The 20,480-nt window shown below is 41.9% G+C and overlaps 1 protein-coding gene across 2 annotated transcripts in view; it reads right to left on the bottom strand.

The window, feature by feature from the left end:
* LOC124045663 (proline-rich transmembrane protein 3) overlaps nt 1–20,480 on the bottom strand; it is a 30,270-nt gene that overhangs the window by 9,431 nt on the left and 359 nt on the right. The window contains exons 1-3 of one of the 2 annotated variants that reach the window (XM_046365151.1): nt 19,332–20,094; nt 532–1,423; nt 19–312 (exon numbers count right to left, since the gene is read on the bottom strand). In XM_046365151.1, the coding sequence (XP_046221107.1) occupies nt 19–312; nt 532–1,348 (1,111 nt within the window). In that variant the 5' untranslated portion in view covers nt 1,349–1,423; nt 19,332–20,094. Of the gene's footprint in view, nt 1–18; nt 313–531; nt 1,424–19,331; nt 20,095–20,480 lie in introns of those variants that run through there. The other variant, XM_046365149.1, reaches the window with a different exon arrangement.

The following is a 20,480-nucleotide window of genomic DNA, read 5'->3' as shown; positions in this document are numbered from 1 at the left end:
AAAGCCTCCTCTCTCTACCTGTCTTGGTCGACTGTTTGGTGGTACTTGTTGTAGTTCTTTCTGGTTCAGTTGCCTTTTTCGGTTGATTGGTTGTACTTGAGGAAGTACTTCTGGGTTCTGCTTTTGTTGCCGTCTTATTGGTTGTAGTTGTGGTGGTCACTCCTAGTGTTGTGGTTTCTTGAGGCGTCACAGAATTTGGCTGTTGATTGGTGGATGCAGGGGTGATGGGTCTGGGTAATGGTGATGTCACAGTGGAGGTCTGTCCTTCTATTGGTCTGTCTGTTGGCGTAGTGGCATTATCTGATATATTACCTAAAGAAAGAGTCAAAAGACATGAAGCAGCCTCTCTGCTGACAACAACAATAATGTCATTCAAATACTACTTAAGAGTTATAACAACATGATAAAGAACTCAGTGGTTATAGCATAGTACTCAAGCTTCAGTTGTGGATGAAGGCATATTATTCCACCACTCATAGATTGAAACATATTCCTCATAAACATCATATTAGCTACCCTTTAGTTACTCACCTGTAACTACTCCTCCAATGAAGGTTGGCTGTATCACCACAGGTACGGCTGTCACTCTGTCAGGTGACTGTGTGGAGAGGATCCTATTGGCTATTGTCAGCCCAGAGAGGCGGGGTTGAACAGTGAGGCTGACCATCGGGGTAGTCTGAGCTTCGGCCATCTTGGACACCAGACCTCTGCTGAACTCTGTCTGAGCCTGTGGCCGGAACTGTGGCATCTCATCTAGTGTAGTCAACACAACTAGTGACTCCCCCTTCACAATCACTGTAGGGACAAGTTCACTTCCTGATCCAGTTGCCGGCCAGTCATCCAAATCCTCCGGTATGATTGGTCCATCAGAAGTTCTGCCCCTTGATGTTAATCCTTCATCACCTGAGGATTTGGTGGGTGGGAGAGCCGTTGGTCCCTTTGCAGATGAAACTCCACTTGGCTCTGCGGTTACCATAGTACCTGTCCAAGCCTCAACAGAAGTAGACTGGCTTTGGGTTGATCCACTGTTGAGTTTCTGAGAGGGGGAAAGGGGTTGACTTTGGTCTGTAGTTCTAGTGCCCATTTCCTCCCCAACCTGCCCCAGGTCAGAACCCACCTGCCCCCCACCTGCTCTCTCTGTGGGCCAATCTCTGTTGTTGACTCTGACTGGCACATCACTCTGGCCTCTGGGACGAGAGGAGGTAAAGCTGGGTTTGAGGGGTGTACTGATGACAGGGTCTGGAAGAGAAGAGGATGAGGTGGAGGAGCTAACAATCACCTGGCTGGTAGAGGGATGGAGAGAGGAGAGGAGGAAGGTGAGGGGGAGGAGGAGGGATGCAGTGGCCATGGTCTGGCTGTTGAGGGTGGTGATTTATATGGTCCGTCTGTTTGTCCGTCTGTCACACCATCCCCTTACTGGGCTCTGAAGACACAGAGAGAACAAAGAGATATGGATGAGGTTCACTCAGTCAATTTTTAAGCAATAATTTCTGAGAACCTGGGAATTATCTTGTGCCCACCCCCGACAAGGGTTGTTCTGAGGCCCGAGGCGAAGCCAAGGGCCGGGATACAGCCCTTGGAGGGGGTTGTCACACGATAATTAATGGGTTTGAAAGCATTATTGCTTTTATAAAATGTTTGCCAACATATGTATACAAATATGAATTACATTTTTTTATAACAAATATTATGAGTATATATATATATTTTTTTTTTCTGAAGGTGCTATCCAAGTAGGCTGGTTGTTAGGTATTTCCTCATGTTTTGACCCCGTTTTTAATTTGAATAATTCTATTCATTCGACGTTGCTATGCTAAACAAATCAATGGCATGTAGCTAGCTAGCAGAGATTCAATGATGGTGAGAGACAAGAACCTCAATAAATAACCATTTCATAAATATCCAATTGACCTACATAGACCACACTGTGCTGTTAATGAATGGAATTCAGAGTGTCTATGGTTCTTTCTTGGGTTAGCTACCCTACTGGAATGGGAGCGATCACAATTGTAAAATGATACATTGTTGCACAGGTTGTAGAGCCAGACTGTTGCAAACCAAATAGTAGCATAGAAAAATTATGTGTAGATGCTTTTTTCCTGAGGGAGATGAAGTTTATGAATTTCCTGCCTGGGCTGCGAGACAGTGGATTGATGACATTAACACATGATGGTATTTTGCGGGATTTGTTGTCCTACAACTTCCGCATATCAATCAGAATCCAGGATGCAAACAACCAGTTTTATGATATCAAATCAAATAAACATGTGTATTGGATGCATACACATATTTAGCAGATGTTATTGCAGGTGTAGCGAAATGCTTGTGTTTCTAGCAGTGCAGTAATATCTAACATTATACAATGGGTGGGTCTAATCCTGAATTGGTTAAAACCGCATTCCAGCCGGTGTCTATTTGACAACTTACCACCCGCTAAATCTTTGACGTTAAAATGCCTATTTACTCTGTTCCATCTGACTGCGCAATCGAAGGTGCCAAGATGGCGGCTTGAACAGACGCTTTTTTACCAAGCTCCGTACCAAGCTTCAGAACAAGTTTACAGTCATTACTATTTTTATTTGTTCAAGATATAAGACCTTTCCTGTTACTGGAATAATAATAATAATATATGCCATTTAGCAGACGCTTTTATCCAAAGCGACTTACAGTCATGTGTGCATACATTCTACGTATGGGTGGTCCCGGGGATCGAACCCACTACCCTGGCGTTACAAGCGCCATGCTCTACCAACTGAGCTACAGAAGGACCAATAATAATTGGACAATTTATTTTGGCATGTCCATGCAAAGTCGTGACAAAAAAAGAAAGGAAGGAGTTAGCCGTTCTATTGCTAATCAACAAGAGAGAAACGTGCTTATAGACAACTGCGATAACTACGCTTGCCCTATGGATAATATCATGCTTTCGAATGCTGTTGAATATGATGAATTCCCCTCTTTACCGGATACTCCGTGCAAACCTCCACCCTCCAAAAAACCCAACATGAACTCTGACATCGTGGCTACCCTCTTCTTACTCATCAACTCCAGGTCTGACGCCATTGAGAAAATGGTTGGCACGAACACCATGGTTATCGAAGGCTTGAAAAAGACTGGAGTTTGCATGTGGTGAAATCAAGGATGTGAAAACGAGAGTGGCAAAAGTTGAAAAAAGTGTGGAAAAGAATAACAATGTCTACCAGCCAACCTCTCGGGGGAGGAGAAGATGGAACTAATTGAGTTACAAAATGAACTGGATAATATATATAGATTAAAAGCAGAAGGAGCCTCTATTAGATCTTGGAAAAAATTGATTGAGGAGGGAGAACAGAATTCATCCTATTTCTTTAGACTTGAGATATTTCACTCTAAAAATAACACTGTCCATAAGTTAAACATCTAAAGATGAAATACTGTAGCAATTTTTACAGAACATTGTATAGCTCTACGTTCTGTCAGGAATCCACAGATATGTTTTTTAACTCACTGAATAATGTTCACTCTAACAGTGATATAGAATCTAAACAGTGTAATGAACAAAATTGAAGAGATTATAGAGTCTATCAAACATCTAAAGTACAATAAATCACCAGGTGTTGATGGAATTACATCAATTATATTATTTTCTGAACATGCAGCTCCCTTCCTATTTGAAGTCTTTTTAGAGAGTATTATAAACAATGTTCTCCCTCCTACAATGAGTCAGGTATTAATAACACTGACACCTAAGCCTAAAAAATAAGTGCTGCTCATTGATAACTGGCGTCCAATTTGTCTTCTTAATAATGACTATTAGATGAAACACAGCCTTACTACTTGCAAAAATAATTAAAGAAGTCCTAGATGCAATCATTGATGAAACACAGTCTGGCTTCATGAGGAACAGACATATTTCTAACAATGTCAGACTAGTATTAGACATACTTGACTACTCAGACCTAATACCTGAGGATAGCTTCATATTATCTTTAGATTTTTATAAAGCATTTGGCACAGTAGAGCATCAGTTTCTCTTCCACTCCCTTGAGAGACTTGGCTTTGGGGATTTTTTTTCTGCAAGGCTATTAAGACTCTCTATGCAAATGGTAACAGCTCTATCAAATGGAAATATGGCACCTCACCTAGATTTGAGTTAAAAATAGGAATTAGGCAAGGTTGTCCTATCTCTCCGTATCTGTTTTTATTAATCACCCAACTTCTTGCAAATTCTTTAAATAATAGTCCTGTACAAGGTATTTCCAGAAATTATTATAAGCCAGCTGGCTGATGATACTACACTTTCTCTGAAAGACGCTAACCAAATTCCCATATCGATCAATGTGATACAATACTTTCCCAAAGCGTCTGGTCTATACCTTCACATGAATAAATGTGAACTCATAGCTGTCAAAGATTGTGTGACACCGTCATATTATGGTATTCCAGTAAAAGAAGAACTTACATATTTAGGCATAACCATTACAAAGGATCAAAAGTCTAGAAGCTTACTACATTTTAAACCTCTTATTAAAAATACCCAGAAGAAGCTAAATCAATGGCTACAGAGGGACTTATCTTTAAAAGGTAGTCCTAATAACCAAGGCTGAAGGTATCTCTAGACGAACATATGGTGCTCTATCTTTATATCTTACATTTACATTTACATTTAAGTCATTTAGCAGACGCTATTATCCAGAGCGACAAAGCAAGGAGATAGACCAGATGCTTTTCAACTTTCTTTGGAGAAACCGTACCCATTACATTGGGAAAACTGTTGTAAAGAACACTTATGAGAATGGTGGACTGAATTTTCTGGACTTATAAACACAATTTTTCTCCACACAGATATTATATATGGAATAATCGGGATATATTGTATTAAAAAAAAAAATGTTTTTAGAATATTGGTTCTGAAATAATATCCTATTGGTGAGCCAACTGGTAAATGCAGAGGGTCTTTTACTCAGTTATAAGGAATTCTTATCACTTTACAAGGTGCCTGTAACACCTAAAGATTTTGCAATTGTTTTAGATGCCATTCCCTCAGGTGTTGCTCTGTTATTCAGGTACGTGTCAAGACCTGACCCTCAGAGCCTACCTTCTATTGACCCTGTTGACTCATCAGTAGGAAAGATTTGTTTCTCTTTTGGTCCATTCAACAACAGAGGGATACGAACGTTGTTTCAGCAGGATGTTGTATCTATACCTTATGTCATGCCTTATTGGAATGGATTTATTGATAATATCTGTTGGAAAAAAAGTTTGGATGTTGCCACACACATACCTACTTGTTAACAAAATTAAGGAAGTTTCCTTTAAAATTATTAATAATTATTATCCTGCCAACCACTATATGAAGAAGTTTAAGGAAAACATCAACTCAAATAGCTCCTTTTGTAATGACCACCTAGAAATAGTGTTGCATCTTTTTTGGCATTGTATACATGTAAGAAAACTGTGGCAAGACATCAATAGATTTATAAGATTTATAACACATTTATGAAGATTTTACACTATTGTGGAGAGATGTACTGCTTGGATTCTTTACATACGATAGAAATAAGATGAAACATTTTTATGTAATTAATTTCATTATTCTTTTGGCCAAATTTCATATACACAAATGTACATTTACAAACAAAAAAATATTTTCTTACCCTACAAAAATAAATGGATCTGTATTTTAAGACAGTTAAATACTCTAACAAAAAAGCTGTTAGAATTGTAAGTGTATGTATGTCCCTTAAGGTCCTTGTGTAATTGTAATGTGATACTGTACCCCCTAGCTCGATTGTCCATTGTATATAATCTATATATACTTATGTTCCCTCATGTACATTCTGTATTGATTTGTTGTTAATAAAACATTTTTTTAAATGTAAAAATATTACAAATCTGACTGCGCAATCCACTGTCTCATCAGCCCAACCAAGCAATTTCTAAACTTGATCTAGACATTATCGTACATTTCTTTTAGACTAACATTTTGTTTTCAACAGCTAAGATTTGTATAAACCTTGCTGTCTTTCCCTCCGACATTTGCAACAGTTTAAATATTCAAATTTGATCTCCACCTGTCCCATAGTAAAGAACGTGTTGGGGGATGGGACGAGGCAGGCAGTCAGGCAGCGTTTCTCAGCCATTCGAAATCATGAATCAGCTCACATAATTTTTATGGATATATACCAAGAAATGTAAATTGAAAAAAGGTACAACGAAACAAAGTGCAGCTAGTTTGCAGTCTTTCTAGCTTCAGTTTGAAGTGATTGTGTTAGCTGTGTTGTTGTCTAGCTCCTCTGAATAACAGAGTGTCCTGACGAGTGAGCACATTTTCTATGCCAGGCGAAATCGCAACTCGATAGCTCATTGTTATGGATGTATCCAAATACATTTCTCTAGAAAACAACTTAAACAAATGCAAATGCAGCTGCTTTAGTGTTATTCTGGCTAACCCTTTTGACGTGACTGTAAGTTAGCAGTAGATGGTTAGCTAGCAAGCAAGGGATAAGAACATTGCCAGCCAGTATGGCAATGGAACATTTAGAACGAACGACTGGGTTGCATCCACAGATACAGAACAAAAAGACTGAACGACTGGGTCACGTCTCTAGCAACCAAACTGGTAGAACAAATGACCAACCGGCTTGGGTAGCAACCCTTGATTTGTGTCGGGACTATATCTGGTGGAAGGATGAAATCATTATTTGAATATGTTGGTAGCCCATTGTATAAAAGTGATAATGCCCTCGAAGCCGGTGTTTGGAGGATATATTGGCACGGTTTGCCGCCACTCGACTTTGTCTTAAGCTTAACAACAATATATCCTCCAAACAAAGGCTTCTTTGGCATTATAAACCAACAACAATACACACAAACCTAAAAGTAAGAAAATGGAATTTAGAAATATTAGTGCGAGCAATGTCTGAGTCTGGTATATATATATACATTTGAAGTCGGAAGTTTACATACACATAGATTGGAGTCATTAAAACTAATTTTTCAACCACTCCACAAAGTTCTTGTTAACAAACTATAGTTTTGGCAAGCCGATTAGGACATCTACTTTGTGCATGACACAAGTAACTTTTCCAACAATTGTTTACAGACAGATTATTTCACTTATAATTCGCCGTATCACAATTCCAGTGGGTCAGAAGCTTACATACACTAAGTTGACTGTGCCTTTAAACAGCTTGGAAAATTCCAGAAAATTGTCTTTAGAAGCTTCTGATAGGCTAATTGACATAATTTGAGTCAATTGGAGGTGTACCTGTGGATGTATTTCAAGGCCTACCTTCAAACTCAGTGCCTCTTTGCTTGACATCATGGGAAAATCAAAAGAAATCAGCCAAGACCGCTGGTTCATCCTTGGGACCAATTTCCAAACACCTGTAGGTACAATGCTCATCTGTACAAACAACAGTACGCAAGTATAAACACTATGGGACCACGCAGCCATCATACCGCTCAGGAAGGAGACGCGTTCTGTCTTCTAGAGATTAACATACTTTGGTGTGAAAAGTGCAAATCAATCCCAGAACAACAGCTAAGGACCTTGTGAAGATGCAGGAGGAAACAGGTACAAAAGTATCTATATCCACAGTAAAACAAGTCCTATATCGACATAACCTGAAAGGCCGCTCAGCAAGGAAGAAGCCACTGCTCCAAAACTGCCACAAAATAGGCAGACTACGGTTTGCAACTGCACATGGGAACAAAGATCGCACTTTTTGGGGAAATGTCCTCTGGTCTGATGAAACAAAAATAGAACTGTTTGGCCATAATGACCATTCGTTATGTTTGGAGGAAAAATGGGGAGGCTTGCATGCTGAAAAACACCATCCCAACCGTGAAGCACGGGGGTGGTAGCATCAGGGTGTGGGGGTGCTTGGCTGCAGGAGGGACTGGTGCACTTCACAAAATACACTGCTCAAAAAAATTAAGGGAACACTAAAATACACATCCTTGATCTGAATTAATGAAATATTCTTATTAAATATTTTTTTCTTTACATAGTTGAATGTGCTGACAACATAATCACACAAAAATTATCAATGGAAATCAAATTTATCAACCCATGGAGGTCTGGAATTGGGAGTCACATTCAAAATTAAAGTGGAAAACCACACTACAGGCTGATCCAACTTTGATGTAATGTCCTTAAAACAAGTTAAAATGAGGCTCAGTAGTGTGTGTGGCCTCCACGTGCCTGTATGACCTCCCTACAACACCTGGGCATGCTCCTGATGAGGTGGCATATGGTCTCCTGAGGGATCTCCTCCCAGACCTGGACTAAAGCATCTGCCAACTCCTGGACAGTCTGTGGTGCAACGTGGCGTTGGTGGATGGAGCGAGTCATGATGTCCCAGATGTGCTCAATTGGATTCAGGTCTGGGGAACGGGCGGGCCAGTCCATATCATCAATGCCTTCCTCTTGCAGGAACTGCTGACACACTCCAGCAAGATGAGGTCTAGCATTGTCTTGCATTAGGAGGAACCCAGGGCCAACCGCACCAGCAGATGGTCTCACAAGGGGTCTGAGGATCTCATCTCTGTACCTAATGGCAGTCAGGCTACCTCTGGCGAGCACATGGAGAGCTGTGCGGCCCCCCAAAGAAATGCCACCCCACACCATGACTGACCCACCGCCAAACCGGTCATGCTGGAGGATGTTGCAGGCAGCAGAACGTTCTCCACAGCATCCCCAGACTCTGTCACGTCTGTCACGTGCTCAGTGTGAACCTGCATTCATCTGTGAAGAGCACAGGGTGCCAGTGGCGAATTTGCCAATCTTGCCAATCTTGGTGTTCTCTGGCAAATGCCAAACGTCTTGCACGGTGTTGGGCTGTAAGCACAACCCCCACCTGTGGACGTCAGGCCCTCATTACACCCTCATGGAGTCTGTTTCTGACCATTTGAGCAGACACATGCACATTTGTGGCCTGCTGGGGGTCATTTTGCAGGGCTCTGGCAGTGCTCCTCCTGCTCCTCCTTGCACAAAGGCGGAGGTAGCGGTCCTGCTTTTGGGTTGTTGCCCTCCTACGGCCTCCTCCACGTCTCCTGATGTACTGGCCTGTCTCCTGGTAGCGCCTCCATGCTCTGGACACTACGCTGACAGACACAGCAAACCTTCTTGCCACAGCTCGCGTTGATGTCCCATCCTGGATGAGCTGCACTACCTGAGCCACTTGTGTTGGTTATAGACTCTCATGCTACCACTAGAGTGAAAGCACCACCAGCATTCACAAGTAACCAAAACATCAGCCAGGAAGCATAAGAACTGAGAAGTGGTCTGTGGTTATCACCTGCAGAACCGCTCCTTTATTGGGGGTGTCTTGCTAATTGCCTATAATTTCCACCTGTTGTCTATTCCATTTGCACAACAACACGTGAAATTTATTGTCAATCAGTGTTGCTTCTTAAGTGGACAGTTTGATTTCACAGAAGTGTGATTGACTTGGAGTTACATTGTGTTGTTTAAGTGTTCCCTTAATTTTTTTGTGCATTGTAGATGGCTTCATGAGGAAGGAGAATTATGTGGATATATTGAAGCACCATCTCAAGACATCAGTCAGGATGTTAAAGCTTGGTCACAAATGGGTCTTCCAAATGGACAATGACCCTAAGCATACTTCCAAAGTTGTGGCAAAATGGCTTAAGGACAACAAAGTCAAGGTATTGGAGTGGCCATCACAAAGCCCTGACCTCGTCCTGAAAAAATAACTGAAAAAGCGTGTGCGAGCAAAGAGGCCTTCAAACCTGACTCAGTTACACCAGCTCTGTCAGGAGGAATGTGCCAAAATTCACCCAACTTTTTCTCCAAAAACCTGGTGGAAGGCTACCCAAAATGTTTTACCCAAGTTAAACAATTTAAAGGCAATGCTACAAAATACTAATTGAGTATATGTAAACTTCTGACCCACTGGGAATGTGATGAAAGAAATAAAAACTGAAATAAATAATTCTCTACTATTATTCTAACATTTCACATTCTTAAAATAAAGTGGTGATCCTAACTGACCTAAGACAGGGAATTTTTGACTAGGATTAAATGTCAGGAATTGTGAAAAACTAATTTTAAATGTCTTTGACTAAGGTGTATGTAAACGTCCGACTTCAACTGTATGTAAACATTATTAAAGTAACCAGTGTGGCATTATTAAAGTGACCAGTGTTCCATGTCTATGTACATAGGGCAGCAGCCTCTAAGATGCAGGGATGAGTAGCCGGCTAGTGATTATGTTCAGGGCCTGGTAACTTACACATCACTGACTTTGGAATAAAATTTCACTTCCGCAGAGCACACATGATTACCTCTGCATATATAATTTACACATTAACTTGGTAGAGCTCTCAGAGAAAAACACATGCAACCACATAAGCAGCATACACGCATGTACATATTATGCAACGCAAAGCTAGAGGGGCCAATACAGCATCAGAGGTATAGGGATATGTTTGTATCTCTCTGGCGTACTTGGGTTCATAGATATGGTCTTTGTGTGAATCTCTCTCTTTATTTATTGAGGAGTTTTTGTATAGCATATGTGTGTGTATGTGTATGTGTGTGTTTGTGTGCCTATATAGAGGGGTGTTTATAGCTGTTCTGCTGTGCTGACTCAGAGGGCATGTCACAGAATTCTCCCAGAGGTCCAAGCGGCATGACAGCAGCGCGCACATAGAGGGGTGTGGTGTCGTGTATAGTTACAGTGAGTCATTGACCCACACGTACATGCACACACACGCACACACACATATGCACGCACACACACACATGCACAAACACATATATGCGTGTACACACACACACACACACACACACACACACACACACACACACACACACACACACACACACACACACACACACACACACACACACACACACACACACACACACACACACACACACACACACCGGACTTAGGCTCACACCTTAAGCTGCATAATGCAGAAAGCCTGCAGAATGATCAGAGCAAAGAAGCACAGATGGTTTCACTCCTCCAAGGCAGATGAGCACTATCTCTCTATCTTTATTTTTCTCTTTCTCATTGGCTTCTTCTTCTATGTGGACTATCTCTTTTTATTTCTCCCAGCCTCTTTAGTTTCTCTATACCTATATTACTAACACCATCCTCTGTTCAACTGAACCACCTGGACAAGAGGAACTCCTACGTGAGAGTGCTGTTCATTGACTATAGCTCAGCGTTCAACACCATAGTGCTCTCCAAGCTCATCACTAAGCTCAGGACCCAAGAGACTAAACTACTCCCTCTGCAACTGGATCCTGGAATTCCCGACAGGTCGACACACTGACGCTCAACACAGGGGCCCCTCAGGGGTGCATGCTTACTCCCCTCCTGTACTCCCTGTTCACCCACGTCTGTGTGGCCGCGCATGATTCCAACACCATCATTAAGTTTGCTGACAACACAACTGTGGTTGGCCTGATCACTGATGACGATGAGACAGCCTATAGGAAGGAGGTCAGTCACCTGGTAGTGTGTTGCCAGGACAACAATCTCTCCCTCAACCTCAGCAAGACAAAGGATCTGATCGTGGACTAGAGGAAACGGAGGGCCGAGCATGCACCCATCCACATCGACTAATCGAGTGGGTCGAGAGCTTCAAGTTCCTCGGTGTCCACATCACTAAGGAATTTTCATCGTCCACACACACCAACACAGTCGTGAAGAAGGCACGACAACGCCTCTTCCCCCTCAGGAGTCTGAAAAGATTCACAATGGGCCCTCAAATCCTCAACAAGTTCTACAGCTGCAACATTGACAGCATCTTGCAGAATACAGTGTTTGGTTTTCACCCGACAAAATGGCACCGATCTCATCCAAAAAGTTGACTCAAGTTCGCCAAAAAAGCACCCAGAAGCACCTGATGATCATCAAGACTCTTGGAAGAATGTTCTATGGACAGATGTAAAAAATATGACTTTGTGGGTGACAAGGGTCCCATTGCCAGGCAAAAACCAAACACTGCATTCCACAATAAGAACCTTATACCAACGGTCAAGCATGGTGGTGGTAGTGTGATGGTTTGGGGATGCTTTGCTGCCTCGGGACCTGGAAGACTTGCCTTAATAGAAGGAACCATGAATTCTGCTCTGTATCAGATAATTCTACAGGAGACTGTCAGGCCATCCGTCAGTGAGCTGAAGCTGAAGTGCAGCAGGGTCATGAAGCAAGACAATAATCAAAAACACACAATCAAGTCGGCATGAAAATGGTTAAAAAGTAAAACATTTGAAGTTTTGGAATGGCCTAGTCAAAGTCCAGACCTAATCCCAATTGAGATGTTGTGTCAGGACTTGAAGCGAGCAGTTCATGCTTGAAAACCCACAAATATCGCTGAGTTAAAGTAGTTCCACATTGAAGAGTGGGCCAAAATTCCTCCACAGTGATGTGAGAGACCGATCAACAACTACAGGAAGAGTTTGGTTGCAGTCATTGCAGCTAAAGGTGGCACAATAAGTTATTGAGTGTAAAGGGGAATTACTTTTTCACACAGGGGAATTGGGTGTTGCATTGACATTGGGTATTAATTAAATAAATAAAATAAGCATTCATTTATTTTGTTATTTGTAAACTCAGGTTCCCTTTATCTAATATAAGGTTTTGGTTTAAGATCTGATAACATTCAGTATCACAAATATGCAAAAAAAGAGAAAATCAAATGCTTTTTCACAGCACTGTATAATATACATATCTGTCTCAATTACCTCATACCCCTGCACATCCAAATAACAAATCAACTCGGTACTGGCACCCCATGTATACAGCCAAGTTATCGTTACTCATTGTGTATTTATTCCTTGTGTTATAATTAATGTATTGTGTATCTTTTTTTCTCTGTGCATTCACTCCAGGTCTGAATCAATAGCAGTAACGTTGGCTGAAGGTGATGCAGTAGAAGACAGTGAACAGGATGCTCCTACAGTACATGATCACACAATCCTATCAATCATAGTAAAACAGTCTGTCTAATCCTCATACAGTCATCATGTCTGTCTGTCTTAACCAGGTGTGGGCTATTGAGTCAGAGGATGAGGTAGTGACTGAGGGGGATGTTTTTCATAAGACCAGGGGTGAGCTTCTCTGGCACCAAGGGCATCTGGGTGTGGAACACAGCACCAACACACCTGATCAAACTAATGGCTGGGTTTAAGCAGGTGTATTAAATTAGAGCTGGGCTGAAACAAAAGCATGCCCACCCTGCTGCTCTCCTGGATCAGAATAGCTCACCCCACTTATCAAAAACACTCCCCTTCCTTCATTCTGGCATCCACTAACTCAAAATCCCATCCCCTACCCATGCAACCAGTTACTGTAACTCAGACTAGGGAGAAACTACCCATGGCACAGATCTAGGACCAGCTTACCCTCACCAAATCCTAACATTAACCCTTAGAGAAGAAAACAAAACACGGATCAGTATCTCGGGCAACTTCATCCTATTCCTTATGAGTCATTAATTCCCCTTCTATACCAATGCCTCATTCTCTTAAATCACATGTAGAAGAACAAACATATGTGTGCTAATCCTGACATGTGTGTGTTCTGCTCATGAACAATACGTGTGTGAAGTGCTTATGGGAGTGACATATGTGTAAGGACACCGTGTGTATGTGTGTGTGTGCAGGTGTGTACACCATCATGGGAGAGTGAGCATGTGTGAGAAAATCTATGGGTACACGTGAGGAATTTAAATCTTAAAAGGGGCAATCTGCAGTTCAAACAATAACAAAGTCATCCCGCCACTGTTTCAGTAAACAGCTGAGGTATAGGGCTGGAGAAATTGAACCACTCTCAAATTCAAAGACCGAGCTATGGGCTCCCGAGTGGCGCAGCGGTCTAAGGCACTGCATGTCAGTGCTAGAGGCGTCACTACAGACTTTGGTTCGATTCCAGGCTGTATCACAACTGGCCATAGGGCAGAGCACAATTGGCCCAGCGTCGTCCGGGTTAGGGTTTGGCTGAGGTAGGCAGTCATTGTATATAATAATTTGTTCTTAACTGACTTGCCTAGTTAATTAAAGGTTACTTTTTAAAAATAAAAACATTTAAATGCAAGGACTAATCATCCATGATATCAAAATGATAATTTTGACCACATGGTGTTTGTTTACAATTACATTATTTAACAAAGAGTAAAACAAGTTCATAATTCTGGTTCTGATGGGGTATGACAGCTGAACTAAGCTCAGCTGTTATAAGTTATATTCTACAAGAATCTGTCACGTGTGCTGCCACTCCGGCCTCTAGGTCACCAGGCTGCTGATTATTGCGCACACCTGTCACAATCTTCCCGCACACCAGCGCCTCATGACACTCACCTGGACTCCATCACCTCCTTGATTACCTGCCCTATTTATGTCACTCCCTTTGGTTCCTTCCCCAGGTGTTATTGTTTCTGTTTCAGTTTCATGTCTGTGAGTTGTTTGTGTGTTCTTGTTTTATATTATTTTTCATTCATTTATTAAATAATTTAATTCCTTAACTTCCTTCCCAACTCCCAGGGCACACGTTATAAAATCAATGGCAATATTTCATGAATTGAAAAGTCGCAAAACACATGTAGCAATCACAGATTGTCCCTGTAACTGAGATCTTGCTAATAGCTTGTGATGCTCAAATACTCCCATATAGATGTTAAAGAAAGCTGAGAAAACAGACTAAGAAAGACAGAGAAATTGATGGATTTAGGGCAGGATAGTGAGAGAGAAGCACAGAGAAAGAGAGCGTAAGTAAGAGGTATAAGTCTCCATCTCCACCTCGTCACAGTAGTTTTGCTGTTTATTTTCTTTCTCCCACTCAACCATCTCTTTCTCCCAGACTCCAGCCTTCTGTTGGCCAATCCACCTCCGATGAATCACTTTGTTTTACACCCCCTCCCCCTTTCACCCCCTTCCCTCGTTCTGGCGGTGTTATTTCAACATGGTTGTATTGTACTCCTGCGGGAGGAGATATAGGGCAGTGAAGATAGAGAGATAAACAGAATAGAAAATGAGAGAGGGAGGAGGGTTGGGAGAGATGCATGGAAAATGGTGATGATAGCTATATAACGAAGCAGACAGTGGAAGGTACAGAGAGGGGGAGTGGAAAGTAGGGAGAAAGAAAGGAAAATAAACGATAGACAGAGAGAGGGAGAGGGTGAGGTGAGCATTAGGGATATGATGAAGCAGAGAATGTGGGCGGCAGAGAGACAAGGTTTCAGGGGAAACTGACTCAGTGATGCTGGTATGTCTTGACCATAGCAAATGAGTCTGTGTGTATGTGATTGAGTGAAAACTAAAGTAACAGAGAAAGGAGGGGATAGAGAAACTGTGAGGGGGCTAGAAGTGTGCAGTTTCTAAAGTTGTGATGAGGTGTGTGTCAAGATGTCACTCTGGGCAGCCTGGAACACAGTGGAACTGAGCCATCTCACCTTATCACAGGGTAAAACTAGCAACCTGGCAGTTGACTTTAAACAAACTGACAGATGAAAAAGGGGCCTACAAAAAACATTGCCCCTCGATGGTAGTCTTACTACTGCAATCACAGTTCAGCCAGTGTGAGTGTGTGTGTGCGTAGGTGGTCGTCCTGATTTAAGACACTGAGGGCCCTTAGCCAAATGGGATACATAGAGAGGAGAAACACCCTGCTGCTTTATCTGAATCACTGTCAACATTAATCTCTCTCTATCTCTGTCTCTGTCTCTTTCTCTGTCTCTCTCTCTCTCTGTCTGCCTCTCACTCACACACAATACTACAGCTTCTGTGAGTGTCTTGTGTCTTTCTGTGAATATCTGTAGAGGGCAAATGGGTGCAGGGAGGAGGAGGGTATTTATATCCTGAGATCTGCCCCTTGAGGCAGAAGAACACTAAGTGAGGGGCAATGGAATGGAGGGGGGGGGTATGCCGTCACTCTCACAATAACGTCTTTATCCATCTACAGGAAGGCCTGAGGACAATATAATATAGTAGAACAACATGCAACAAGCTGCGGATTGCCATATATACAGATATGCATTGCATGACACCACTACTACAAGTAAAGTTACACTTCTCTCTGTTTGTAACACTTCTATTACCGTAACTGGACTGCTAATGATAATACTATTGATTCTACTAATATCAGGTGCAAAAATGAAACAGGTGCAAAGCAAACCCTTATTTCCAAAAAAGAATGGCTTCCAAAAACCACAGGCAAGTATCAGGAACTGTAAAGTTAATTCCTTAAGCTCAAACTAAACTGAACCTCAACCAAGCCACATAATCATAGCAAGCCAAAATACCTCTACAATTCTGAAAGAAATCTCTGTTCCAGATTCAACTGAAATGACCACATTTCATAGCCACTTTTGACCTACACATTGCCCAGACTGACATACATATGCACACACACACACTCACACAAACAAACTCTTTCTCTATATTTCTTGCACATACACACACATTTATGCCAGATTCCAGAGAGCCTGAGCATCTTAATTTGAGTGAATATTTCCAGAAACAGACACTATCCTGTTTGTGGACAGAGGGATCGCTGAGTTCTCCCCAGCAGTCACCAATCTGAACGGTGACATACTGGCCTTCATGCATGTGTGTCTGCATGTGTGTGTGTGTGTGTGTGAGTGAGTGAGTGAGTGAGTGAGTGAGTGAGTGAGTGAGTGAGTGAGTGAGTGAATGGGAGTGACTGTGGGGTCTCGAATGTCAAGGTGGCCCTCTAATAAACAGGATTAAAGAGTCAGACTGAATTACGTTAGAACCTTAGAACAGGAAGGCCGGAAGTGGAGAATGACAGAAAGAATGGAAGAAAGAGACAGAAAAATAAAGTTGAATCTGGAGAATGAGAGAGTGGGAAACAGAGGGGCAGAGAGAGAGGAGAGGTAAGAGAGAAATAATGATCAACGAACTATTAGCATACATGCGGAGAGAGAGGTTGAGAGTGAGAATAATAGGGGAGGTTTATAGCTCAGAAACAGATAGAGAAAGAGAGACAGAAATAGAGCACTCTATAGAGATATGCCATGGAGGGACACTGAGCGGTTCCAAAGTCCAACAGAACAGTTAAAGCGGCAGTGCAGTCAAAAACTAGATTTTTCCTGTGTTTTATATATAATTCCACATTATGAGGTTGGAATAATACTGTGAAATTGTGAAAATTATGATAATGCACATTTAGTGTAAGATCTGTTTTAATTAAAAGACTGTTTGAAATTTCAGCTTGTTTGGCTCAGTGGAGTTTTTGGATTTAGGTTAATAGACCAATAACAAAGAGTTAGCCCTCCTCTCTGCCAATAAATGCTAGTTACACATCTCTTCCATTCGGCTCCTCCAATTAGACCCCTTTCTCAGACCACTCCCAGACAGTCCTAGCAAAATTCTTGCTTGATAAATTGCATTTAGTTATTTTTGTTTATTTTTGACCATTTTAATTGAAACAATCATAGTAATGTACTTTATTGTTACCCAGAAATTATTTGATATTTAGATAAAAATGGATGCAGTAGACCTTTAAAGTATTACCCTCAGCTTAAGGTACCTATGTATGGCCTATAAGAGTGCCATGTAGGGGAGAGGGGAGAGTGTTTGTTTGTTTGTTTGTTTGTTTGTATGTATGTATGTATGTATGTATGTATGTATGTATGTATGTATGTATGTATGTATGTATGTATGTATGTATGTATGTATGTATGTATGTATGTATGTATGTATGTATGTATGTATGTATGTATGTATGTATGTATGTATGTATGTATGTATGTATGGGGTAAAAGAGGTTAGAGGGGGTCTATATGATCCTTAAGATTCCACCATCTTGCAGGAATGTAAACAAACCACTCACTATCAAACCAGACCATCCCTCCTATGACACACACACATACACACTAACTTACTAATTTATTCCCAACAACTCTGATTACCTGTAGCGCACTATCTCTGTCTCAATACCTTGATGAGAAAACATATAGTTATAAATACATTAAGCGTTTAAAGGATCCAATGATAAGCACAACATGCAGTATTTGTGATAACTGTCATGATAAGTTACCTCCAAAATGAGTTCATAAATACCTGGTGAAAGGAACTCCATTAAACCTATAAACACACCATCATGAAACCTCTATTCAGCCATGCACTAAAGGTAGTTGACCCTGACCCTCTGTCAGGGACTATAACCCTGTCCAATGTGACTTGGAACACACAGAAGGGTCACATGAAAAGCCTTAGAGACGTGTCCATTGGTCCACTGGGTTGGGCTTGTTATTGTGGCTCCAGAACCAATCATCTGACTCCTGCCTTCATGTTTTGACCTCTGGATGAGGTGGACACCCAACTACATCGGAGGCAGACATCTTCTCTGATGTTCTGCCTCTTCTGAGACAGGCCACAGTTCAAAGGCCAAGATTGACTCTGACAGGGAGGTATTTTAACTGCAGTTAGACACCCACTCACGCATGAACACACGTACAGACACACAAAGGTCAAATACAGGTTGCCTTTGTAACACTAATGAGCAGAGCATACAGAGGACCATGGAACCCCAAAAACACATTTGTGAATACCAACACTATAGTTCAGTTGTAAATACAGACAGAGCAGATACACACACAGAAAACACACCCTGATTGGCAGACTCTTAACTGATGATAAGAGCTGAGAGTAGTGGAATAGTGAGGAGGCTGCCCATCCAAAGTACTCTTATAATCTCCACCGGTGCAGCCAGAAGAGGACTGGCCACCCCTCAGAGCCTGGTTCCTCTCTGGGTTTCTTCATAAATTCCTGCCTTTCTTGAGTTTTTCCTAACCACTGTGCTTCTACATCTGCATTGCTTGCACTTTGGAGTTTTAGGCTGGGTTTCTGTATAAGAACTAGGTGACATCTGCTGATGTAAAAAGGGCTTTCTAAATAAATTTGATTGATTGATGAGTCATAGGCTGGGTTTCTGTTCTGTCTGCTCTATGTTCTGTCTGCTCTGTGTTCTGTCTGCTCTGTGTTCTGTCTGCTCTGTGTTCTGTCTGCTCTGTGTTCTGTCTGCTCTGTGTTCTGTCTGCTCTGTGTTCTGTCTGCTCTGTGTTCTGTCTGCTCTGTGTTCTGCCTGCTCTGTGTTCTGTCTGTGCTCCGTTCTGTCTGTGGTGTGTCATAGTGCTTGGTCAGTAGGTTTTGGGGTTTGCTAAGAACTAGGTGACATCTGCTGATGTAAAAAGGGCTTTCTAAATAAATTTGATTGATTGATGAGTCATCCATTTCCCTCCCACTATCCTGCCAGCTTCACACCCTACTCTGGCCTAACATATGACAGAACGATAAACTCTTAACAGATGAAACCATAAAAGTTTGCTTTGATATCCCATACCTTCAAGGTGGTCTGGAGTGTATGGTCTGCACGTGCCCCTTCTAAAAGCCTCTTTCTAAGATACGAGTAGGTATCAAAGCAGGCAGTAAATCCTCCCGGAGAAAAATGCTGTTCTTGGGTTTGACATTCTGTTATTCTATTCGGTGGATCGACGTGTTTTTGTTTCTCTTTGCAATCCAAGTGGTCTGGCAGGGCTCTGTGTTCAAGCCATTCGTTGTTTGGAGCAGTTTGCCGCCGGTTACGATCCAGATTCGCAGTGGCACGCCCCCTCTCTCCCTCTCCCTCGCTCAGCTGGATTCAACTGCGGCTGCCTGTTGAAGTCCTGATGAGAAACAGGTGAATCTAGATTCTCCAACGGCCCCATACGCCTACCATCTGCCTCGGGCCTTGGTTGGGCAACCCTTGTAAACACACTCACAAACACAACACGCGTGCCAGTTTTGAGGACAGACCTCAGGCGCACTTTCAAATGAGCAGGCTAAACACACAGAAGCACTAATGAGGTTTGTTGTGTGCCCATGAACGTGTTGCTTGCTCTTTCAACGAACACTAAACTATTTTAATAATCGTAGTCCACGTCCAGCATCGAGATTTCAATAATCCCCTTATTGCGTGTGTCCAAATTGAACCCTTCTCCTCTTTCCGATTGTAAATTGGGGATCTGGGTATGTCATGTAATTAAACATGAGTAGGTCGTCGTGAGGAGAATAGTCTGGTGTTGTAGCCTATCTGGTATCATCGCATCATTGGGAAGAGAGGCTCGTCTTTCCTACCCGTTCTTTCCATACGACAGGCTACAGAATTGACGATGCTGCCAATCTTCGTAACTGGTTTAGAATTTCCGCAGCAGCCTATGTCCCCACGGTCCCCGCCTGCTTTTTGCCTCTTTCACAGATTACCAACAATATAAAAACGACTGCATGCAGCAACCACATAAATATTTAAAGTTTGACTTTATTCATTCATATTGACAGGATATGGTATACATAGCGCACCATAGGCCAAAATGTATAATACGTTTATAATAAAAACGCTATATGAATATGGTATATTTAAGCGCACAGGATCATTCATAGCCTGCAGGCATATCGCATCGTCTTCGTTCATACAGTTTTAATGTAGGCTATTCCCATACTCGCCTTTCTTCAT

This window comes from Oncorhynchus gorbuscha, linkage group LG10 (genome assembly GCF_021184085.1).
Source record: "Oncorhynchus gorbuscha isolate QuinsamMale2020 ecotype Even-year linkage group LG10, OgorEven_v1.0, whole genome shotgun sequence".
Lineage (NCBI taxonomy): Eukaryota > Metazoa > Chordata > Actinopteri > Salmoniformes > Salmonidae > Oncorhynchus > Oncorhynchus gorbuscha.
The sequence above is the reverse complement of the archived record's forward strand: the minus strand, read 5'-3'. Positions and strand labels throughout refer to the sequence as shown.